The sequence below is a fragment of the Drosophila yakuba genome, chromosome 3L (genome assembly GCF_016746365.2).
Source record: "Drosophila yakuba strain Tai18E2 chromosome 3L, Prin_Dyak_Tai18E2_2.1, whole genome shotgun sequence".
Lineage (NCBI taxonomy): Eukaryota > Metazoa > Arthropoda > Insecta > Diptera > Drosophilidae > Drosophila > Drosophila yakuba.
The window spans coordinates 21151210-21174453 of record NC_052529.2 but is presented as its reverse complement, the minus strand read 5'-3'; the positions used below and the strand labels follow the sequence as shown (position 1 = coordinate 21174453).

Below are 23244 nucleotides of genomic sequence, written 5' to 3'. Positions count from 1 at the left end.
CAAATTAATTTTGGGAAAGAGACAACAACAAAGGCATTAAGAGAGCGAAAGCTTGTATTGATAACGGGACATATTTATTTTCTATTATTATTTGTACGCCAGACTCTGATTTTTTGGGTGGACAAAAGTATTTTGACATTGCCTTTCATATTTTTTCGTTGATTCGCTTGCGGTGCAAAACACGTGCTTTGTTTTTTTAGGTTACTTTTCTTGTCTTTATTAAAATTAAATACTATTTGTAAACGCTCGAACTAACTCCGGTGCGACGCTTTGCTTAGTTCAGTTCTTCTTTATTAGCGACTTTATTCTTCAAGAACCAGCGACCGAATGCCGCGCTTTGCTTCTTCGTTTTTCTTATGCTCTCTCATGCGTGAGAGCTAGGTGTATGTACATTGTTATCTCTTAAAGCTAACTTATAAGTAAGAGCGGGACAACAGTATTGTCCTTACTTATAACGGGGATACGATCGCATACTTCTCTCTGCCACCATGGGCTTCATACGTTAACCTAAACTACTACATGATACATACATGGTACTGTGGGCCTAAAGGGTATCTATCCTACTACATATTTAAAATCAGTGTTTTTAAAATATGGGCAAAACACACGAACTAAGTGAAGTTATAAGAAATTAAATGGTCACCAGACCAATGAAGGCGATTTTCATACTTATGTACATATGTAGCTCGTCCAATACCAGCAATTTCAGCAAAAAACAAGTCGAAACGGTTGTCGTTTGCCAAGTCCTATTTAAACAAGCCGCAATCGTTTTGGGAACAAGTGTTATGGACAGATGAAAGCTCTTTCGAATACCACGGATCTAAGAAAAAGATTTACTGCAGGTTGCCAAAGACTGCTCGTAAAAAAATTATCCATGCCACAAGGCCCATATGATTTCTGCATTTTTGAGAGATGTCGAGGTTAATGTATTAGATTGGCCGCCTCAAAGGCCCGATCGCAATATTATAGAGAACGTGTGGGCCTTGTATAAATAAAAAACGAAGCTCAGATCTATCAAGAACGCGAGAAGAGACGATTACTGAGGTTCAAGGACTTTTGGCAGGATATCTCGTTGAAAACATTACAAAATTTGGTAAAATCTATTCCTGGGCGCTTGCAGAAGGTCATGGCTGTCAAAGGAGGGTTTGTTGTTGTGTCTATTCCAAAATTAATTTGGTTACCGTTACTCCTCTCATTTAAAAGTTAAAAGCGGTGGTTGATCTTGCATTGCGTTGTCAAAATACTTTTGTCCACGTTTGTATAATCTGTATCAGAAATCCATGAATTTAAGTTATGATATATTAAGTTTAAATGAAAATAAAAAATATGAAATGATATATGAAAATTAAGTTAATCAGGCATGCTCCGGTAATCGTAAGTTTTTTTCGATTTCGATTTGGGCCAAATCGTACGATTTCGTTTTTAGGTGCTCTGGTTTTCACAAAATTCCACGAACAGTATGGCAACCTTCGCGATAGCTTTTGGCGACGTACTTATCGACCACTCACCAAATCGTAAATTGTTGTTGCCGACGGCAACATTTTGTTTGTCAAATCTGAGGTGGGATCAGAAATATATTTTTTATAAAATAACTAAGTGGCAGAATGATTTTGTGGGGATGTGGAATTAACATCAATAGACCACTGAGTTAACTATTTTTTTCCCTTAGTAAATAAGATCTGATTTGATAATTATACAAAAAAGGCATTTGCTTTTCATTTCGGTCAGACAAAAGTTTTACAAATCGAAAAATTTTTACGATTTCCAAAACCGGAGCACCAATTTTACGATTTCAAATCGAATTCGATTACCGGAGCATGCCTGATTAAGAAACTTTTATATTTCTATTGTGTGGGAAAAAAAATTGTATTAAAAATTATATAAAATATTTTTATTTTTATTGTTATGTTTGATAAAAAAAATATCATCGATACGATATTTTTTAAATAAAACGACATCCCTAATACCAGGTCAGGTCCATAATGCACTGCATCCAGAATGACGACGGGATACCCATATGGCCTCTGGAACCACTATCACACAGACCGACAAACAAACTACTACTTTTCCTATCACATAGAAATGCCGAAACTTCGACGCTAACATCGATAAATTCCGAAACATCGATGTTTTTAACAGACTATCGATGTTTTTGGTTCGTCAGTATTCCAAGAACAAGAAGAAGAGATACAACGCTAATGGTATGCAAATTAGTAGAATTTGTTCAAATATTTTAATTAAAACAATTTCAAATATTAGTTTGCAGTCTGAGGAGCCAACCGGCCCCCACAAATTAAACAATGTAAATAATATGTAATTGAAGGCCGTGTAAATAATAATGTAAATAGTAGCAGCATAGTAGCAGCAGTAGCATATACATATATATTCCCCCGTATAAGCTAATTATGTTAATTAGATAAAGGCTACGGCCGCCACCCACGATAGTTACAAAACTATCATCTCTAGCCGAGCTCGCTCCGTTAGCCTGGAAGGCTAACGCACACGCACACACACACAGGCACACGCAGCAAAATCCACCACGATCACATGACCTAAGACAATGGATGCAGTGATAAGGAGAGCGAGAGGGCTCGAGATCACGCCACCGAAAATTGGCACGCGCCCATGTGAGAGAGATTGAGAAGGGACGATCGGTACAGAAACTTTGAGAAGGAATACAAAAACTTGACAAGAAGTTCTGGAGAAGTTTCGCGGACCAAAGCGAAAGTCAGTTTGGAATGAGAGCCCGTTTGTTGATGACTTATAAATGGAGTTTTCAAATCAGAGGTCGTTTACCGCTGACATGAAAAAGGAGTTGGAGCGAGGTATTGATACCGGGCGGACGCGAAAACTTGTGTGTGTTAAGAAAAATCTTTGCAAGCCCTGGCTGCGGTCTCACCGAAGAGTACGGCCAGACCGACTCTTAATAAATCTAAGCGTATTTTAAATGTAAAACTATTGGTGGGGGAGAGAAAAATTTGGAAATTATAAAAATGTAAAAGGCAAACCTGAAAAGCAAACTGGACGGGATCCGCCACCAATCACTCAGCAATATACATACATAGCTGACACAGTTCGCCAGATTCTTATTGACGAAAAGTGGTAACTATTGTCACCGACAATGACGCCATTATAAAAAAGAGAGAACCCTATATTCGTATTCCCCGACTATCTGACACCCGTTACTCAGCTAGTGGAAGTGCAAAGGAGAGTCTTCAGCACTGACAGTTTTTGGCGGTTTGTGGGCGTGGCAAAAAGTTTTTTTGGCAAATCGATAGAAATTTACAAGACTAATACAAAAATTAAAAAATATCATAACATTTTTCTAAAGTGTGGGCGTGGCAACATGAATCGACAAACTTGCGCTGCTTCTATGTCTCTGAAGTCTGTATGCTTAATCTTAAACCTGAGATCTCGACGTTCATACGGACGGACAGACGGACATGGCCAGATCGCCTCGACTATTCATCCTGATCAAGGATATATATATATATATACTTCATATGGTCGGAAACGCTTCCTTCTGCCTGTTACATACTTTTCAAAGAATCTAGTATACCCTTTGACTCTACGAGTAACGGGTATAAAAACCCCTGTGAGCATTTGGAAATTAAACATTTCCCGTGTTTTGCACACACGAAAAGGATGGTGAAGGATATATTAAAAATGGAAAACCTCCAAATTTTAATAAATAAGTGCAAAGCAATTGTTGCACTTATGAAGCGAAGCTATGGCGAAATTCAAAGATGCCCAAAACGTCGCTGACCCTCTCTCACTCATCCAAAAGGTCTGATTGCCGAACTCGTCTAAAATCCGACGTAGTGAACAAACTAAACAAAAATTTAAACATTTCGACAACAAAGTGATGATTGAAGATGCTCAAATTTACATATACAATATGTACTTTTTTTATATAGACTGTTGAAACAGATGTTCCAAACAGATGTTTGGAAACATCGATGTTTCGCCACCTTTACTATCACATCATAACTTCCGGTCAACTGAACTATGAACTGTCAGAGCGGCTATCCTATGAGGATTGAGTCAGAACTGATTGGGAATTGGATGTATTGGTGGACAAAATTTTTATTGCATTACTTTAATTATGTACATTAATTATGTACTTTAATTATGTACATTAAATTAAGTAAATTACATTGTATACAAAATTACTTTTGATATGTTAAATGTTTCGCGTTGAATGTTACCTATGTTTGAATGTTGCAAATTCATTGTTGCACATTCAATGTTGCATACTTAATGTTGCAAATTCAATGTTGCAAATTTAATGTTGCAAGATTAATGTTTCATGTTTAATGTTACTTGTTAAATAGGTATTAAAGTTTTTTTTTTTTTTTAATGGATGACTTGAATACTTAATATCCAATTCCCGAAATGAATATTATTAGTTTTTTTCTGAGTATATGAGAGTGTGTCGCGCCATTCACCACACGCGTTTCTCACGCTTTCCCTTTGGCTCTGGGTTGTTTTTCCTTGTTAGTTTTCCCGCTCGTTCTCCGTATGTGACATGTCATATTCAAACAGTTGCAAGTGTGAGTTATTTGTCGTTTGTCACTGTCCCTAGTAGAAAGGCTCCACACTTGTCGGCTTCGTAGTTGTAGTCGCAGTCTTTGCATTCCTCGCAGCCTCCTTGTTGTTGTTTGCAGGCATTAAATATTTTTCCTAGACGCCTCCTGGCTGACAATGTTTATGTTTTCCCCCGCTCGGCACTCCGCTACATTCCGCACCATTCCGCCTAGGCCCTGATTATTGTTGACTGTGTTAATAATGAAAAAGACAGTTGCAAACAGCTGTGGCTTGGCTGAAGAAACTGAACTGAACTGGAGTAACAGACTCCGGAGCCGGACGAAGACAGTGGCTCGAAGTGTCGGCCCAGAAACTAACTGACAGCCGTTTAAGGCCGCTGCCTCTGTTCACTTCATTTACTTGATTTGCTTGGAGATGCAACAGCAACATTTGTGCGTTTAATTCTGGTAAATTAATTCCTGAAAACAAAGTCAGAAATGTAAAATAAAAACAACTAACGAGACTTTAAAACCATTATAAGTGTGGATTTAAGTAGGCTGCACATTTTATCACCAAAAAACACAACTTTCATTTTACTTTCGTTGTAGAGTAGTTTTGACCCAGCGTTAGACTATTATATTTAGGATATTAATAAATTCACACAAGTCACAAATATTTGTAAAATGTTCTTATGAATTTCTAGAATGCTGCGCTTTCGAATTCATTAAATTCGGGAGGCAAACCACATCAGCCAAATACTTGTATGCTACACATGCTGCACCTTGATTGCTTTCGCAATTTCTTCAAGGCATTTTCCAGAGACGAAGGGGCTGTGGAAACTTCTCAGCTGTCGTGTAATCAGATAAATTGCCAGCCACTTTTCATACTCTCAAGGTCGTTCTCTGTCTAGACGCATATCACGTGAAGCCGGGTCTCCTAATTTATTTTTGGTAGACACACTCAGCGAGCGTTTGTAAAACTGTGGTGCCAATTAATTTGGCCAAACCCATTGGAAAAACGGAAAGAGAGCAGATAAATGGTGACTGAACTCTCAGCCAACACCCACACAATTGTGTCTTCCGTTTTTGGGCCACGCCCCCCGCAGGATGCTCCTCTGTCCGTGTCAATTGCAGTTGCCTCACCTACACTTTAAATTGCGAAAAATGAAAAGCTGCCAGCATCACACAAATAAACAAAAAACGAGAAGGAAAATATATCGAGGGGGCAGCCAGGGAAATAAAGCAAAACAACTTTGCAGCAACACCTTCCACAGCCACACCGCCCACCGTACACCGAGAAAAATAAGTAGATAACACAAGAAAAGGTGGTATTCCATATTGTCGAGATGATAATTATATATGATCTTTAATGAAACTATACTATATTGTTATGCTTAAATAATCCTGCATGATGTTAAACTGGTTCGGATCCGAAATCTCGAATGTAATTATTACTTGTAAATTTGGTTCATTAATTGAATTCATATTTTATTCAAATGGCATTTCTGTCGGGAAAAAAAGGATAGTATAGTAATAGTAATGGTGCCTGTATTACTATTGAATCTGGAACCTGCCAAGGACTCAGAGGCCATCAGTTTTTCCCAGTGCATTCATCTCGCCCCTCTTAAGCGGCTACAAACGGGAGTACAATAAAAAGTGACAGGACAGAAATATGTGTAAAATAAAACACAGAATGGGCGACTCCGGTGGGCGGGAGTGGGAGTGGGAGTACGGGAATGGAATCGGCAAAAACAGTTCATGAATTTTGTAACAGCGAGGCAAAGTGACACAAACAAAAACAGCAGGTACTGCGAACTGAAGTCACTGGAACGTGGGCGAAACCATTTTTTGTGGATGGGGGAGGGCGGGGATAACGACAAGCTCACAAACAAGTGAATGTGAATTTTCTAAAATAAAAAAGAATGAATAAACAAATGAAAAATACAAGCGCAGGCACAGAAGAGAAACCGAGGCAAAACAAACTTTTTAAATTAAGAACCAAAGTTAAAACTCGCCGAAATAAAAAATACAATGCAAGTGGGAGTCGGAATGCGAATGGGAATGATTGGAGTGGCTGTGGAGCAATGCTGGAAATACTTGTAATGCGACGACATTTATGAGACCGCGCAAAGCGTTGACATGTCCCCCATATCATTCCATTTCAACTTCATTATTTCAGCTTCTATTATTTCAATTCTGAGATCTCTGCTCCATTGAACTCGGGAGAAATGTTGGGGAGTTTCGAGCACTTTGACATACAGTTTTCTAAGTTGACAGCGGATTCCGCTTAGATAATGTGGCCTTAAAAGTTAAGGGCAATACAAAAAGTTTTGAGCAGCATTAAAATATTGAACTTTAAAAACAGAAACTGTATAAATGTAAATATTCAAGATACCATATAAAATGAATATATTGAATATGAGTACCTTAACGGTTTTATAACAATATAGATAGCTTACAATTTCTACTCCTTGCAGCGACTATGAGAGCCAGTTCCTTATAAATTATAGAGATATATTATGTATGATTACTCTGTTCTGTTTTCCCTTTTCCTACTGCACTTCTATGAGTTGCCTTGAGCAGGAATCATCGCACTTTTATATAATTCGGGACTCCTCGTCGCGGAATCTCCAGCCTGCAACTCAAATGCACTTTCTCGTGGCCTAGCCCAAATGACCATTCAGTTATCTGGGGACAGGGGCCACCATTGCATCCTTTAAGGACCCGCTGACCCGACATTAAGCGCAGTTCGTCCAGGCGAACTCAACATTCTACCTTGACACAATTCACGGGCCGTTAGGCAGGCGACAACGACCATTTAAAATGCACACACCAGTATGATGAGAGCACTGAGAAAAACGCCCCCTAAGTTGCGCGTAATCAGAGTACTAGAATTTTGTAGTATTATATAGTTTGATTCCACAGTAGCGGCTAAAGTAAAATGTACTTATAGCCCTTGCGTTTACATGACGTTAATGCACTCAAAACTTTCTTATTCTTATCAATTTGTTTTCTCTGCCACGCAGAAAGAGACAGAGAGACAAGTGCAAGAAGAGATGGCAGGACGATATTATGGACGCTTGTTTTTGTTGGCTGTGCCGCATTTTGACGCAGTTGCCTTTGCTGGCGGGCAGACTTCAGACTCAAAAATGTCTCGTTAGGAGTTGCGTAAGCTTTCACTTAATTATACATTTATACGACGTATTTCTATGGCTGCATTTTTAATTGGCCAGCAGAGACAAAGTGTCGACCGACTGGCACTAATAGCAAGACATGTAGGGGATCTGAAGCTATGGGTGGGGCAAATGGGAGCCCAAGACAATGGCAAATGGAGGAGACGCCGCTGGCGTGGACGCAGTGCATTTAAGAGACAATGCAAGCGGCCACCACCCACTTCTGCCCACATCCACCCAGCTTTCCCCAAGCTCAATCCTCCTGCATCCCTCCCCAGGATATAAATTTTATGCATTTATGTAAACGGTTAACTATAACGGCAGCAGAATCCCCACACTGAAGAAAAATGCTTGTTGGCATTAAAGCATGATTCGAGGCACATACAATCACTTTGTTAAAGAAAACAAACTTGAAATACATATGAAACAAGTCTCATTTCCTGCTAATTTTTGACATATAATGAGTTTCAGGCACACTTAGTGACAGGCTAAGGGCTGGAATGTCAAAGTATTTGACAAATATTATTGAGTATAGATTGAATGTTACAATTCAATTAAATAAAATTAAATGTTCACTACAGCTTTCCATGAGGGTGCTTTAAGTATTCAAGAAGAAATATACATGTTATTAAACATAGTTAAGTATTTAAGAATAGTTGTGTACTGCACTCAAAAACGTAATCGATTGACTGCTGCACTGCACCTTACTTGCTCATTACTTTACAGTTTCTCTCAGTGCACCTACACCCCTCCCGCGAGTTCCGTTCGGTTAAACGCTTTGTGGCGCGAGCACAGACGCTCAGCAAAACTCGACTCAACTCACCCGTCCCAGCGTATTGTTGTCGTGTATCGCCTGCTGCAGGATCTGCAGATTGTAGCTGGTGAACGATAACCAAATCAGGTCACCAGGATATCCGTGAAAGTGGTACGTGCATGTCGTATTCGGCGGAAGCGTGTGACGCGGACTCACAATGCGTCCCATGCGGCCGCGCCGCGAGAATAGCACATCATCTGGAAGGGGGCAGAAAAATCAGCAGAGTGAGTGGAGGACATTATAGAATTCATGCAGGCGTGCATATAGGATATAGATATAGATATAGATATACTTGTATATATTCATGTACACCGATATGCTCGGTTCCGCGTCCTTCCCCGATTTTTTAATCCTAAGAACGCTGTATGACAAGCGGCTTACGCGTGATTTAGGTTAATTTACAATGTGTGTCTGGCTGGTCTTTTGTTCTCGCACATTCTCTGTATCTCTGGATACTGTGTGCGGTTAGTGATTACGAAATTGGGCGAACTACATTTAAATAGAATCATTTTCAGCTCAGATCAAGCTAAAGTAAAATAATTGTTTTTAAAAATAATTTAAATAATGTGTATGTAAAAACATTTTAACTTATTTAGCCACTCTTGTCCGGTCCTGGTTTCAAAACAATTAAAGTCCTCTGCTGGGCATTTCATTGTTTGCTGCTCCCTTTTTTATGTCTAATCTCTTGTTCCTTAGTTTCTGGTCAAACCCTTGCATTAATCACAAGCAACTTTGCGCAACATTGGCGCCGAATACAATGTTAAAGCTCCGGCAGTTGCCTAATGCTGCAGTTCCGGCCCTCGGCTTTAATTAAAGTGGCAGAAAGGAAGCGGCAACAAAGAAGCAGTGAAACAAACCAGGCTAACAACGCGGAGAGCAAACCAAAACCCAGAGCTACACAGCTTCGGCCTGGGACAACTTTGGCAACTTTTGATTCAAGTGACAAATTAAAAAAGGCAGCGCGAGCAAAACAACGCCGCAAAAAGCGGAGGAGCCAGGCTAGAGCAACATCTACTCGGCGTTTCAATTGGCAAAAGTCGCCACGTTTCGTAGCAATGCGGCAGCAGGAAAAGCGGGAAATGCGGAAAAGTGGGGGAGCGGGGGAGTGGGAAAAGCGTGGCTGGCTGAAGTGCCAGTTCGTATAAAGGAAACAATCGTCAACAGTATCGATGATAACACCTGCGTCGATTCTAGCCACTGCGACAGCTTTTCCAACTTGCCGGCGAAAGAGGCCAGGAGACTTTTGATGTGTGCCGTGCCGCATCGAGTGGCAGGCAGGCAGAAGGGAAAAGTAGCTGCAGCTGCCACAAGGCAAAAGTTGCCGGCCCACTGAGCCCGCTTTTCTTCTCCTCTTTATTTTTTATTTTTGGCTGGGGAAAAGTTGAGGAATAAAGCCAGTTGCAGGATTGCTCCTCACACTTGAATACACTTTAAGAATCTTGGCTGAAATAAAGCTATTTCTAAGCCTGAAGTGAATATGAGACCTCATTTAACGCGGGTAACTGACCCAAGAAATCAAATTTTCATAATAAGCTAGACTTTATATTTAATACGCAAATGACATATGTTACTCAAAACAGCAAGCTATTTTTTCTAGTGCACTGAGTGAGAGAATGCTAGCTAAGTAATACGTTTTTATGAGATTTTTAATGTCACATTTCGCTGGTTGTGGAATATAAAAGTAAAGTGGCCTTTAAACAGGGGATGGGAGTTTAAAGAAGTGTTGCCTACATTCGAGTGACGTGGATGAAAGGTGGCAATATTAAATACGTACATTGTTTTGGAAACCTCAAATCCATTGTTCATTCCATTTCTGTCATTTGAAATATACAAATCAAATTTAACTCGCATTTCGGATGCAGGCGAATGTATGGTTTTAAGGCCCTTCCGTGCGGAGTGGATCAACCAAAGTGAACATTCATAAAATTTGCAGTCGAAACTGTCAACAGAAATCCCAGTAACATTTTTCAACTCGCTGGGGAATTGTGATTTCACATAGCAACTAAAATGTGCAAAATAATCGACAACTCGCCACATGAAAGTTACATATACGTATATACAGTGTTTGCCATACAAGTGTTTGCGACTAGCCAATGCATATGGCACGTAAAATGTAATCATTGGCCATTCCCGCCCTGGCATGTGAATTAGTTAACAGATGGCCAGGAGCACTCAGTCCTAGCGATGGCACTTGAGGTAGAATATGTGTACTTCTAATGCTTTAAAATATGTAAAGATGTCTCTAGTAGTGAATGGATGTTTCATACAGAATGGTTTTTAAAACAGATGACTTTCTGTGTGATCCAATGACGTCTTGATAGAAGAAAGCAAAAATCCGCCTCACGCGCACATCTCCAATTTCCGGCGGAACTCATCTGGTCTCAGTTGCACGAGTCGCCTGTAATAAATTTCGCTTCGACACATTTGCGCTGACTGCGTGGGCTTACAACAATGAGAGTTCCCATAGCCATCGAGACCCAGGCTCCAGATATATGGCCACTATATGGTCTCGCACACACGTACGGAATAATTCAAGCCAGCACTGGTTGGGTGGGTGCGTAATAGTAGCAATAATAATAATATGCTTATCAGCTGGCCATAAAGTGCGACTATCGAGTGGCAGCACTGCGCAGACAGGTGTGTTTGTGGGCCTGGGAACCCCGGACCCATACCTATGTACACCTGGAATAGGAAAACCGCATGCGCTGGCAATAAAATGGTTATTTCTGCGATTTATTATTAGAGTGCATTTGGGCCGCCGGCGGTGGGGAAATGTTGATGGAGCGGCCACGGTGGCTTTGTATTTTTTGCCTTGGCCAGCAACCGCAAAATGTAGTCGCAACACATTTGGGGCATTAAATTATGGGGTGTTACCTTTATTGATTGCGGGGGGAGGTGGACTTGGTCCTGGAAGCCAACTATTGCTGATTGAGTAGCATTTTCATTTCCATTTCCATTCAGGGTCCTTTTTCTTGCTGATTGTTTACTGGATTGCCGCCGTGGTTGCTGTTTTTCGTTGCGATTTCGAATTTCGGGCCCGACTATTGCGCAAATTAAATAGAACTCGCCCCGCAGGCTGTGTTATGTATGTATATAGTTAGTGTGGTATATCTGCCCATGGCAAACGGCGAGCTGTTTATTTTCGTTTTATGCTGCATTACATTCAACACATTCAAACAATTAGCCAGACCGAAACCAAACCCCAATCGAGACTATTTCCAAACCGGACCATTTAAAATGCGAGTGGGCTCCACTGCGAATATATCACTTAATGGATTGTCACGCATATTTGATGGCGCTCAATTGGTTTTTGTTGAATTGCCCGTAAATCGCCATAAGCCTAATGGTCATTCAACATTAAATTGATAACTGCGCCAGACGCTTTCGGCTGATTTCGATCCCTTTTTTGCCAGCGAGTTTTTGCCTATTTCACACATTCTATGCATTAATGTATGTATTTGTTTTTGTTTAATTTAAATTAAGGCATGCCTGTCGGAATGAATTGGATGTGATTTTAAAGGAGATATCGGTGGCAATTTTTGAGTAACTTTTTAATACATTAGTTTGATTCATCACTGATACTTGCTGTAAGTTCAATTTAAATTAATTTACTCGCCATATTTTTAACCGGCAAATCTCAAGTTCCCAACCGATTTGATAAATTTCGTATTTAGTAACCAAAAATAAACATTTTAAGTTTAGCCATGGCCACAATGACTGCAACGAGAATAACAAACCCCAAGCCAAAAAGCGAAATTTGATTGGTCCGGCGCGCAAAGCAAATTAAACGTAATAAATAATAAATGAGTGGCAAACAAAAACATTCGCTTTAGCCCCTCTACTCTTCCATTTGGCCACCACATTTGCTGATTACGAGTATATATACTCGTACGTATGCGTATGCATCACTTCGACCAAGTTAATTATGTTTTTGTGCACTGCCAAACCGAAATTTGCGAAATTTCCATCCGGGGGCAGAAAGAAGCTTCATAAATATATGCAGGGGCATGCCCCATGTCCCCAATGGAAGTTTCCGTATTCTGGGTGTTTGCCCTAATAATTAATTTCCATGGAAAATTAAGTTGCCAAAGCTTTCAGCCAATTAATGTTTGGTTGCACCAAGGCCGAACGTTCCATACGTCCAGATGGAACGTATTAAAGCCCTTTAAAACAATATGTTACATACATTTATATATTTTCAGGAAAGCGAGCTAAAATATTTTCAGTATTTGTCTAAAAATCAAATTCCACAAAAAATGACACACAGTTAATAGAGAGTAGCTACAATTTTGCCTTTCATTGACAAATTCAAAATTAAATATTGATATTACATAAAAGCGCATACACACATGCGAAAACACACACTCGCACACTCTCTCGCACACATTTGAATGCAAATAAAATGTTGCCGTTATGTGCAAATATGCTAATTTGTTGTTTGCCAATCATCCGCCTCACCACGCCCCCTCCACCACCATCCCCCTTGGCCAACTCTGTTGTTGTTTTCAATAGCTTCCTCTTCCCATCCGCTGATTGCAAACAAAATTGCAACTCAATAAGCAAACTAAACAGCAAATATTCGCCAGCTTCTCCGGCACCGCAATCCCATTTCCTTCGACTTTCCCATTCGGGAGCCATGGGGAAAACCGGGAAAATCCTGCTGATATCAATGGATGCTTTTATTGCACAACTAAGTTTTAATTGCTAGCTATTCGGTGTTTATATTCACGATTTTATTTTTTTACTAATATTATTATTATTATTTTTATACACTTCAATGTAAAGTTCAAAACATAAGTTACAGGAAAAGATCGGCCATAAATACGGAGACTTTCGGCCGGACTATTTTTTTTTTAATATTGTGTAAAAAACATTTTTAAAAATAAGACGGAACGCTATTGTCGAGTTTTCCGACAATCAGATACTCTTAACTCAGCTAATGGAACTGCGATTGAAAAATGCAAATGGGAAAAAAATCGACTCGGCTAGTGATTGTTCTTCTACCTGTTATATACTTCTCAACGAATCCAGTATACCCTTTTACTCTATAAGTAATGAGTATAAATATTTATGTTACATCATATAATATAGTAGTAACATATACACTACCCATATGGCATTTTCCTAATGAATAAAACCAAACTTCACTGGTATTACACCAGTTCTGGATTTTAGTTACATTTCGATGCGTATGTTACTTAATTGATGCTGTTAATTAGCGTACAAAACACAATTTAATCAACTAATTTTGTGGCTTTTTCGGTCTTCCAATTTAGCAAAACACCTTTAATTTTACATGTTACATCCTAACCAACCTTCCCGTGCCAACACATTAAATACAAGTTCCTTTGTCTTTGGCAGCCGTTCCACGCTTCATTGTTTGCTTTCCCTTTCTTTGTTTTCGTCTGTTGACTTTATGAAATTAAAAAGGAAAATTTTCACAAACGTTCCGAAAGAAGAGGGAAAAGCAGCAACAAAATTGAAAGGTTTTGCTTAAAGTTTGCTGAAGAACTTTTCGAAACTTTAGGTGTAACAACAGATGAGGGCGGCGCTGAAAAAATGGCTAAAGTTGCCAGGGGAAATGGGTTGGTGTTAGGAGAAACTTAAGTTCAGCGGGGCGAGTTGGTAATTCCCCCAACTATGTCATCAACAATAATCCGTAAATCAATGAACAGAAAAACGTCAAAACAACTTTTCCGGAATTAGCAAGGGAATCCCGTCGAAGCTCTGGCTGTCACAAAAGGTTGAAATGGGAATGTTGAAAGCTTTTTAATCTCAGGACAGTTTCGAACAACCTTTGCTTATGAAGCCATTAAACAATTTAACTGATTCGTTATTAAAACTCGAGTGTTGCCTATCCTATCCCACCCCCAATATTTGTCTGATTATTTCGTAAATTGTTTACAAGAGTTTCTATAGGTTAAGGGCCAATACATAAATCGAATGTGTTCCTTGGTTCGTTGGGCAATAAATTGTCGGCATCTGTGATTGCCCCGTTTTCCATCGCAGCTTGTGTATTTTCCTTGTGCTGCTTAGTTGGCATAAATGATTTGAGCAAATCTTACAGCGAGTCCATGCAGAGTAATTTATTACCCAATTTTGATTGGCGACATTAGATGTGAGATGTGAGAACAAGTTGCCATGGCAATGGACATGTTAAATATTCGCAGGATGAAGTTTTTCCGCTTTTGTGGGCGCTCATTGCATACGGAATGTTCGGCTGGAGTTGATTATCACTAATTAGGGAATCCGGACGGTATTGAGTATTGGTATTGATTGGGTCAGATAACGTTCGGCTGCCGGATAAATCCTTTTAGGAAATAATTGGATCGACAATTGGCAGCTATGACAATGGCTACGAAAATACCCCAGAACTCTTGGCAAACGTTGGCAATCGTTGGCAAGCTCGGCGGTGTTTTGCGATTGATTAAAGCGTACTTTAAACGATTGCAGGGCTGTCAGCGGAAAATACAAGCAAACAAAATGTAATTAAAATCGACGCACACCACAGAGCCAGAGGGTTTTCTTCACTGACTGGGCGAAAAGTTGCGAATTTAATTAAAGTTAATTGAAAAAGTTATGGCCAAATCAAACCAAATTAAATATGCAACAGATTCTGTTACGTAATCAACGCAATAAGTGAAGCCCGAGCCGGACTTCTGTACACAAAGCATCTGCATCTGCAGTTTATTAATCATACGCCGCGTGGTCCCAGCGCATTATTTGCACTGAATATTCTACGAGAATTCTATTGAAAACCGCACTCTGATGATTATGTATAACATTGCAATGACCTTTGCTGTTCATAATAAATGGTCCTTGTTCCGCCCGTTCTCTGGCTAAAATTTCAAATATTCAAACACAAATGCATATTGAATTTTTGCGTCCCCATGCTTAATGATTTTGTTGTTTGTGTTGCAAAATGAGGGGTTTTTGCGGAGTGGGGCTGCAAATAAAACCGCACACAGCGAACAAATGAAAGCAAAATGAAACGATAAATATTTGGTTTTCGTTAAAACTTTAATTAAAATCATGTTGCACCCCCTAATAATTTATTTGTATCGCGCAAAGCTGCCGCCCCCTACAACGCAACTGCCAGCAAAAGGGGCGTGGCCATGGGGGTGTGTGCGTGTGTCGATAACAAAGCAATTATACCGCCTTGTTGGCCCGAATTGTTGGCCAACTCCTTCTAACTCCCCCCTAACAGCCCGCGTGGTTCCTTGGCCGTTATAAATAAATGTTTCATACGCCGAGTTCTACTAATTGAACATGCCGCAAAATGTTGCCAGTATTTAAAGCATTCGCCGCATATTTTCGATTCCGGTCACAACTTGCTTTAACGGAATGATATTTGCTATTTCTAATTAGATTTCTTGGCATTTCGCTTGCTTATCAATTTAAAATTGGTGGTTAAATATTTTGTTGAGTCACCATCATTAAAATCAGTGTACTCTAATGCTATCTGGGCTTTTTAATTTAATGATTGTCCCTTTGCTTACATATCCAGATATCTCTTTATCCAAACTTACAGCTACACTTACAATTTATAACTATGATGAATACGAGTATAGAAACGAAATCGCCGCTATGAACCTCCCACCCACCTAGGATGTTTGGCCTAATGATAGCAGGCACATCTGTTGGATTTCCCAGCCAACGCATTAAGCCAAGTCGAAGTGAAAAAGCCAAGGGAATGGGGAATGAGGATAAACGGGATTTCACAAAAGTTAAACGGTCAAAAATTAAGCCAAACCGAAACAACAGCCAAGTACATATAGCCATAGACATGTATACATACTACGAGTATATAAGCTAGCAAGTTAATGAGCACAAGAACAACAAGGCGTAGAAAAGCTGTTATGTAAGGAATAAGGAGGAAAATAAACTAGGACTGAGTTGATTTGCCCTATACTTTTCCCTGCCAAAATTGCCTGCTCAACCAAAAAACTAATTTTAAATGAGGGCTGCCTCGATTTTCTTCCATTTTTTGCGAGATAAAAAAGCGTCGGAGAAAATAATAAAAGCCCAGCGCTTTCGGCTTGGCCAGCAAAATAAAATCTACTCCAAAGTTATTAAGTGCAAATTAATGAACATTAGCGGCTGCCATGGCGTTGCCTACTTTTGGCCACCGCTGCGGCTGCTGCACTAAATTGATGGAGCGTTTCTGGTTCTGGAGATCCTGGGTTTCCAGTTCCCTGCCACCCAAGAGGCTCAGAAGGGCAGTCTGAAATTCATTTAATAATTTTTCAATTAAATGCAGCTGACTGCTGACCAGGGAGCATGAAATTCCAGTAAAGCCAAGTCAAGGGGAAAGCTTAGGTGAAAGATGCAGGAGGAGAAGTATATTAATGGGAGTGGGGAATCGTATAAAAACAAGTTTAGAATAGGGAGCTCCTTCGAGCAGAACATTCGGTTAGTGGCCAATGTTAATTAATGTGGCCACAAGGAATGGGGGTACTTCATCTTTTTACGTAATTAAGGAGTACATTTTTTGCTTCAATATCAAGTATGACTAAATTTCAAATTTACAAATTGATGAAACGCTGCATACATAAGTAGTATTTTACTATGGGGCGCATAAATAATACAAAAATCCTAAGTCTTAAATTTATGTTCTATATTTCCCTGTCCCAATCACCCAGAGAACCGCATCCCAGACATCTTATTCTCCCACTCCGCGCCTGAAATCCATTCCGAACATTATCGCTGCCCAAGCAATTACTCATACTTTTCTGTTTGGCCGTCGCATCAAGTCAAGCCTAAAAAGCCATTTGGCTGGCTTAAGACTCGGGTTTCCGTGGGGGATTCGTCTGGCCTGAATTTAATTAAAATCTCATTTAGTCTGTTTAGATTAGAGCCAAAGGCTAATAGAGGCTGCATAGTTGCGGCCACGCCCATTACAATGCGACACCTCGCCAAACTGCTCTGTTTTCACCACGACACAAAAATACGGTAAGGAATTGGCTTTTAACATCTGATTCTTTTTATGGCAATTAGCAGCCAAAGTAGTGCTCCGCCCAGAAACATTCATCAGCAGGCAGTATAAATAATAATTCCCCGTTAAAAACAAAGAAAATGAAGCACTCTCGCATTTATAAAGAAGACGATAGCCAGAGGAGGAGTATCTTGTAAAAGAAGCGAACGAAGGGCAAATGGTGAGCCCTGGAAATGGGCAATGCAAAATGCTGACCCAGTTGATAGTGTCCCTCCTTTCGGGGAAAGTTTGCCGCACTAGCACCTGCAGCTGAGCCCCACATTAATTGCCATTAATTACGGTTATTCATATTCATTTGCGGAGCTCTTCTCTCACCTGGATTCGAGGCATTTATGTGGAACTCGCACAGGTTCTTGGTGCCCTGCGCGAAGTCAAATGAGTCGGAGTCGGTGAAGAGTATGTCCACGTCCAGTTCGAAGCCTCGATTTGGAATTCCCTGCTGCAAAGGCGCAGAAAACGGGCTGGAGTGAAAGGCCACCAACATCTCAGGACCGCTGAAAGTACCACAAATCAAGTGAAAATGAATTAATATTACATTTTGAATGTGTTGAAAATCTGGAAATAATCTTCAAATACCGATTTAGTATGCATTTCCTGAGGTTTTGTATGTTTCTGGTCAATGCAAATAGAAATTAGCCGTATTGTTTAACGCTTACGTGGGTTGCGCTATCACGTTCTTCTCTATTATTAAATTCAACTCGATATTGGCTTATTTGTTTGTTTAAAATCCTACGATACTTGGACGTGAGTGGCAACCAGCCGGGCTGCAAAAAGTTTTGCACAAAGAAATCTCAGAAGTTTTCCCCAATATCGCTCATACGCCTCGTGGCATCGGCCGATGTTTGTCCATAACCAGGCCACTGGCACTCCAATTAGAGGCGTGAAAAAACTTCAGCTCACATAAATTTAATTTGCACAATTCGGCAAACAAGAAAAGTCGTAAACTTTTTGCCCACGAATGAGGCAACAAACCCAAAACAACCAGCGAAATAGCACAAACAACAATCTCGGTGGGCGTTTTGCCAAAATGCCGACGAACCGCGCCCTAAAGTATGACGCAGTGCTCCGCCGATTTGTTTTGGGCTATTTAAAGTGTCCGCTCCGTCTGGTTGTTTGCATTTTTGCTGCCAAATTAACTTTTTTCGCCATTGTCTCGCTGGCGAGCGGTGGGTGGTAGGTGTGTTGCTGTGCGAAAGTTTTAGGCAAATTTTTTGGCATAACAAAGTAACGAAGTCGAGTTGGGCCAAAAATTTCGTCGTTTGTCTTTTGATTTCGTTGGCCAAAAATTATGAAATGTCAGTCGCTAGTGGGTGTTGCACCAAAAGTATTTTTTGGGAGCGGAAGAGCAGGAACAGCTGCCATGGCAGTGACATCGAGTGTTCATAAACTTCGAGTGCTCGCTACATTTATAGATGCCGTTTTCATAGAAGTGTCTATCAAACTAAGTCTTACTAAGACATTAAAAGTGGGTTATGACAAGGTTTTCCGTGCCGATCGCGCAATTGCATATAATCAGTTTCATTATCTAACAACTTTTTATTTGACTACTAATTTAAATGTTTTTAAATTCTAGTTACGCCGCTCTTTAAAATAATGTTCGCAATTCTGTGGTCCTTCTTCATCTTCTTAGCATGCCGCATTTATGACCGTATAAATAATGTTCAAAGTTTTCAATTTAAACATCAAATTGAATTTTTATTGCCCGGGCAAAAGGTGTGCACACACGGCGTATGCGTAATATGGCATGACATAAAATAAAACGAGAACTGAGCTCCCCACACATACACCCACACACACATCCACTAACTCACACACTTGCACCCAGCCGAGCCAAGACTTTGAACACTTAAAAAGAAACGCTCACGCAGACGATGTCAAAAGCCATCAAACATGGCCAACAAAATGGCTTTTTAATACGTGTAAGTGTGGCCAAGTGTGGGTGGCAAAGCTCCTTATTATTTAAGCGAAACGTGTCCTCAGAAGGGGGTGTTTGGATTAGAGGGGCTTGGGGTCAGGGGCTACGGATGTGGATGCGGAGCAGCTGCAATGCTTTCTGTCAGTGCCAAGTGCAATAAACTGCAAATGAAAAGTAAATTAATTTTTAATAAAGCGACACAAATGTTTGGTCCCCACTCGGGGCGTGTCCTGGTTGCTGGGGAATGTCCTTTTCGCCTGGGCTTATGGGTGTATGTAGGGGTGTACTCGCGAAAATGTCTGGATGTTTTCCAAATTTACAACCTCCACTCCAAAGGAAACTGTTTGATAACGCCTGGTAAGTTTAGACAAACTTAACTTAGGATTTAAATACATTTAATATCAATATTTAATCTGCAAATTTATAGCTTCACAACTTGGATTCCTTTTAAGGAAACAATCTTCTAAGCGCACGTATGTACATATCTGTATTTATTTTCCCTAGGAAAGTGCTGCAAAATAAAGTTGCTCAAGCAAAAAGCAGGTTTTTAAGTTCTTTCCAATTTTGCCGAGTGTAAATTTCAGCCTGTACGCGTACTTGCGTGACATTTGGTTACTTTATGGCCTGCGGCACACTTGTGGGTGTCGTAAAATCAACACGAATCCATAGCCAAGTTGCCTCCTTGAACTCGCCACTCCCGTGCGACCTCTGCTCTAAATCGCTGTCCCTTTGTCGGTTATCAATACACGTAAAGTTCTCCGAAGCGTCAGAGTGTCCTGACCGCAAATGGCAGCTACGTCCTCCCCGAAAATGCCCCTCGAAATTCTATGGAATTGCGGTCACCGTGGGTGCTGCGGGGGTTTTGAAAGCCTCGTGCTTGCAGGAGAGCTCAGTAGCAGACGGGGATTTCCAGTTATTAAAGGAGCCGAGCACTAAAAGCTGTTCTGGATACCCAACATTTCGGGTTTCAATCGAAAATCGCTGTTAGACTCGATTGCTTACGAAGCGCATGCAGAACTAGTTCTTCAACAGTTCTTAAATAGATTTTAAGGAACGAAAGGTGTAATTTCCAAACGATCAGGTAATAAAAATTCAAACAATTTACATTAACGCAAGTTTCTCAAATTCGACATTTTAAAATAATTTCTTTGTGCTAAACTGATATCCTAATCATACATTTTTTAACATGCAGAAAAGCTTTACTGTTGAAATTATTTAAGTGGTTCCGTCTGCACCTGTAAGGCATAAAGCACTTAAAGTTAAACCTTTCCAAACGAAACCCCCATCCAAAAAATAGAATTAACCGAAAGCAAACATCCCGTTTTCTTTCACCGATTTTCATCAAGTCTAATCCGCAAAGTGCAACCACAAAAAGCAGGTTTAGCGGAAAGGAGCGCGAGGGGGGAGGGTTGGTAAATTTACGCCATAAAAAATTAATATGCAATTTAAAAAGTTATCGCTTTGAGTTTTTCTTTTCTTGGCTAACAAAAATTAACATTTACTTAGAGGAAAATCAACAGCTGGTGCTGCTGCTGCTGCAGCTGAGATGGAAATACAAGTTTTCCAGCACTTCCAACCCACTCTGCCACCCCCCAAAAAGGGAAATGCGAGCAAAAGAAAAGGAAAAAGAGACCAATAAAATACTAACGTCTCACGGCACCTTTAGCTTGTTGCAATTTTAAGTTGCGCTGGGAAATTAATAATTCGCATGTAGCTTCCTCCAGCCCCAAGCCCCCACCCCCCTCACTCATTTTCCTCGTCCTTGTGTGCATATGCGATTTTCGCATAAAGTCAGAGAGCCATGTCTGAGGTGAGAAGCAAAGCGAGCGATGTTTTCAGGCGTAGAAGGAGGACTTTTCCTGCGCCTGTGTGTGTGTGTGTGCGCATCTGTAATTCGTGTGCTCATGTCGTGTATGACGTTGACACAGTGCACGGGAAAAGTCGGAAAACTGCACAATAAATATTCAACTAAACAACAAATTTATAAACCATCATTGAGATTGTTGTTAGCTGGTTTATTTCTTTTTGGTATTGCGGGTGTTACGCCTTTTGTATATTTAAATGTTTGTAATTGTAATTTTTGTAATTTGTTGTAATTTTGTGTTCTGATGTGACTAACGATTGGGAAATAAAAACTAACATTATTTTGAAACATTTTACTCACTGTAGCCTACGGAGGAAATTGTTTTCCGTGTCCTGCGAGAAGCAAGAAGAAGGATGTGGAAAATTAGTGCGGTGCCGGTGGAAGGAAAAGCGCGGCATGAGCTACGGACCTGGCTTCTTACTGCCGTTTTTCTTGGGCACCCACTTTTCCATCAAGTTCTGTGAGCGTCTTTTGCCTCGTTCGTTTTCTCCTTCATGTGCATATTACGCTCTATGCATATTTGATGTGCATTCCCCGATCCCGTCACCCTCTTTTGGGCACCTGTGCGCGCTTATAAGATTTTCCCAAGGATACGGAAAGGATGTCAATAAATGCGAGAGTGCAACTCATTAAGAGATTAAGCGACACAGGCGAAGATCTCATCATCATTGTGGCGATTTTTCAAAACGACCCACTTTAATATGTTTTAAACTAGTTTTTGAAACATTAGCATACTTGCAACTTGGTAAGTTTATAAGTTTTGAAAGACATAATGTGCTTTCGGAATAAAATAGGGGTATTTGATATAGTAATTGCTATTTAACTATGGAATAGCTTCTAAAAGGCTGTTTAGGTATTTTGATAGTTTCCTAGGATGTGAAATAAATATTTGTTAGCGTGCAGCCTTCAAATGTTTTTCCACTTTTGCAGCCCAAAATGAATACATTAATTTGAAAATTGATTGCCTGGGATCTTTTATGATATGTTTTTACAGCTGCATGAGCCAGAAAAAGGCAAGGCACAGTCCAGTTTAAAAAAATCAGAGTATATGTGGATGTCTCAAGAGGTCACCAAGTGGGCAGAGGAGACCCAGACCCTGGAAAAGAGCAAACTTTTGGCCCTGACCAAAGACCGAAAGACAACAAAAACAAATGCTCAAGTGCAAGATAAATGGCCAGAGGCGCCGTCAGGGGGGTTAAGGTGGCTGTGGTGGAAGAGGTGGTTGTGGTGGGGTTTGGGCCAACTAGGCCACTTGAATCCATGGAAATGCGTGGGCGTGGCTAAGAGCTGCATTCTGGCATTTTGGGGATGTCTCGAAAGTGTTCTTAAGCACATCGAGAGCAGACTTCCAAGAATTTATGACAATATAAACTCAATGAGTTGGTAGTTTAGTATTTGGGAGATAAATGTGTTACTTGTTTTATGGGGATTAAATTACTTCGCTACCCAATGAAGATACAGGGTACGTGTAGGGTAACAACTTTGAGCTTAATACATTTGTTAGTAAACTATTTAAATGCATATATGAATACCACCTCAGTTGGCAGTGCTACGATACGTTTGCAAGCATTTATTTGGTTACTTTACCTATTTATTTCAAAAAAAGGTTTTATTTTAGTTGGTTTTTTACAGGTGGTGGTTGAAACTCAACATATCTTACTTCCGAAAATCAAGCCGGATTAAGAGTTAAGACATCAAAAAGTGTGCGGACCGAAAAGCTCTCCACTAATGAGCGAACTAGTCCCACTAACTATACGAAACTACGCCGATTAGTGGCTGCATTTTAATTGCTTAAGCCAAACTCCAGGACAACTCCGCAGGTGTGCATGTGTGCGTGGGAGTTTGGAAACTTAAAACTGCTTTTGAAAGGCTGGCGAGCCTTTAAGAATTTATGGTTGATGATCTAAATGCTGGCAACTTGGAAACTAATGAGCAAAATTTTGCCATTGCATAAATC

General features: G+C 40.2%; 1 protein-coding gene across 2 annotated transcripts in view; it reads right to left on the bottom strand.

The window, feature by feature from the left end:
- LOC6539435 overlaps positions 1–23244 on the bottom strand; it is an 82301-nt gene that overhangs the window by 20961 nt on the left and 38096 nt on the right. For both annotated transcript variants that reach the window (XM_039374768.2, XM_039374769.1), the window contains exons 9-10: positions 17824–18002; positions 8523–8710 (exon numbers count right to left, since the gene is read on the bottom strand). In XM_039374768.2, the coding sequence (XP_039230702.1) occupies positions 8523–8710; positions 17824–18002 (367 nt within the window). The remainder of the gene's footprint in view (positions 1–8522; positions 8711–17823; positions 18003–23244) is intronic.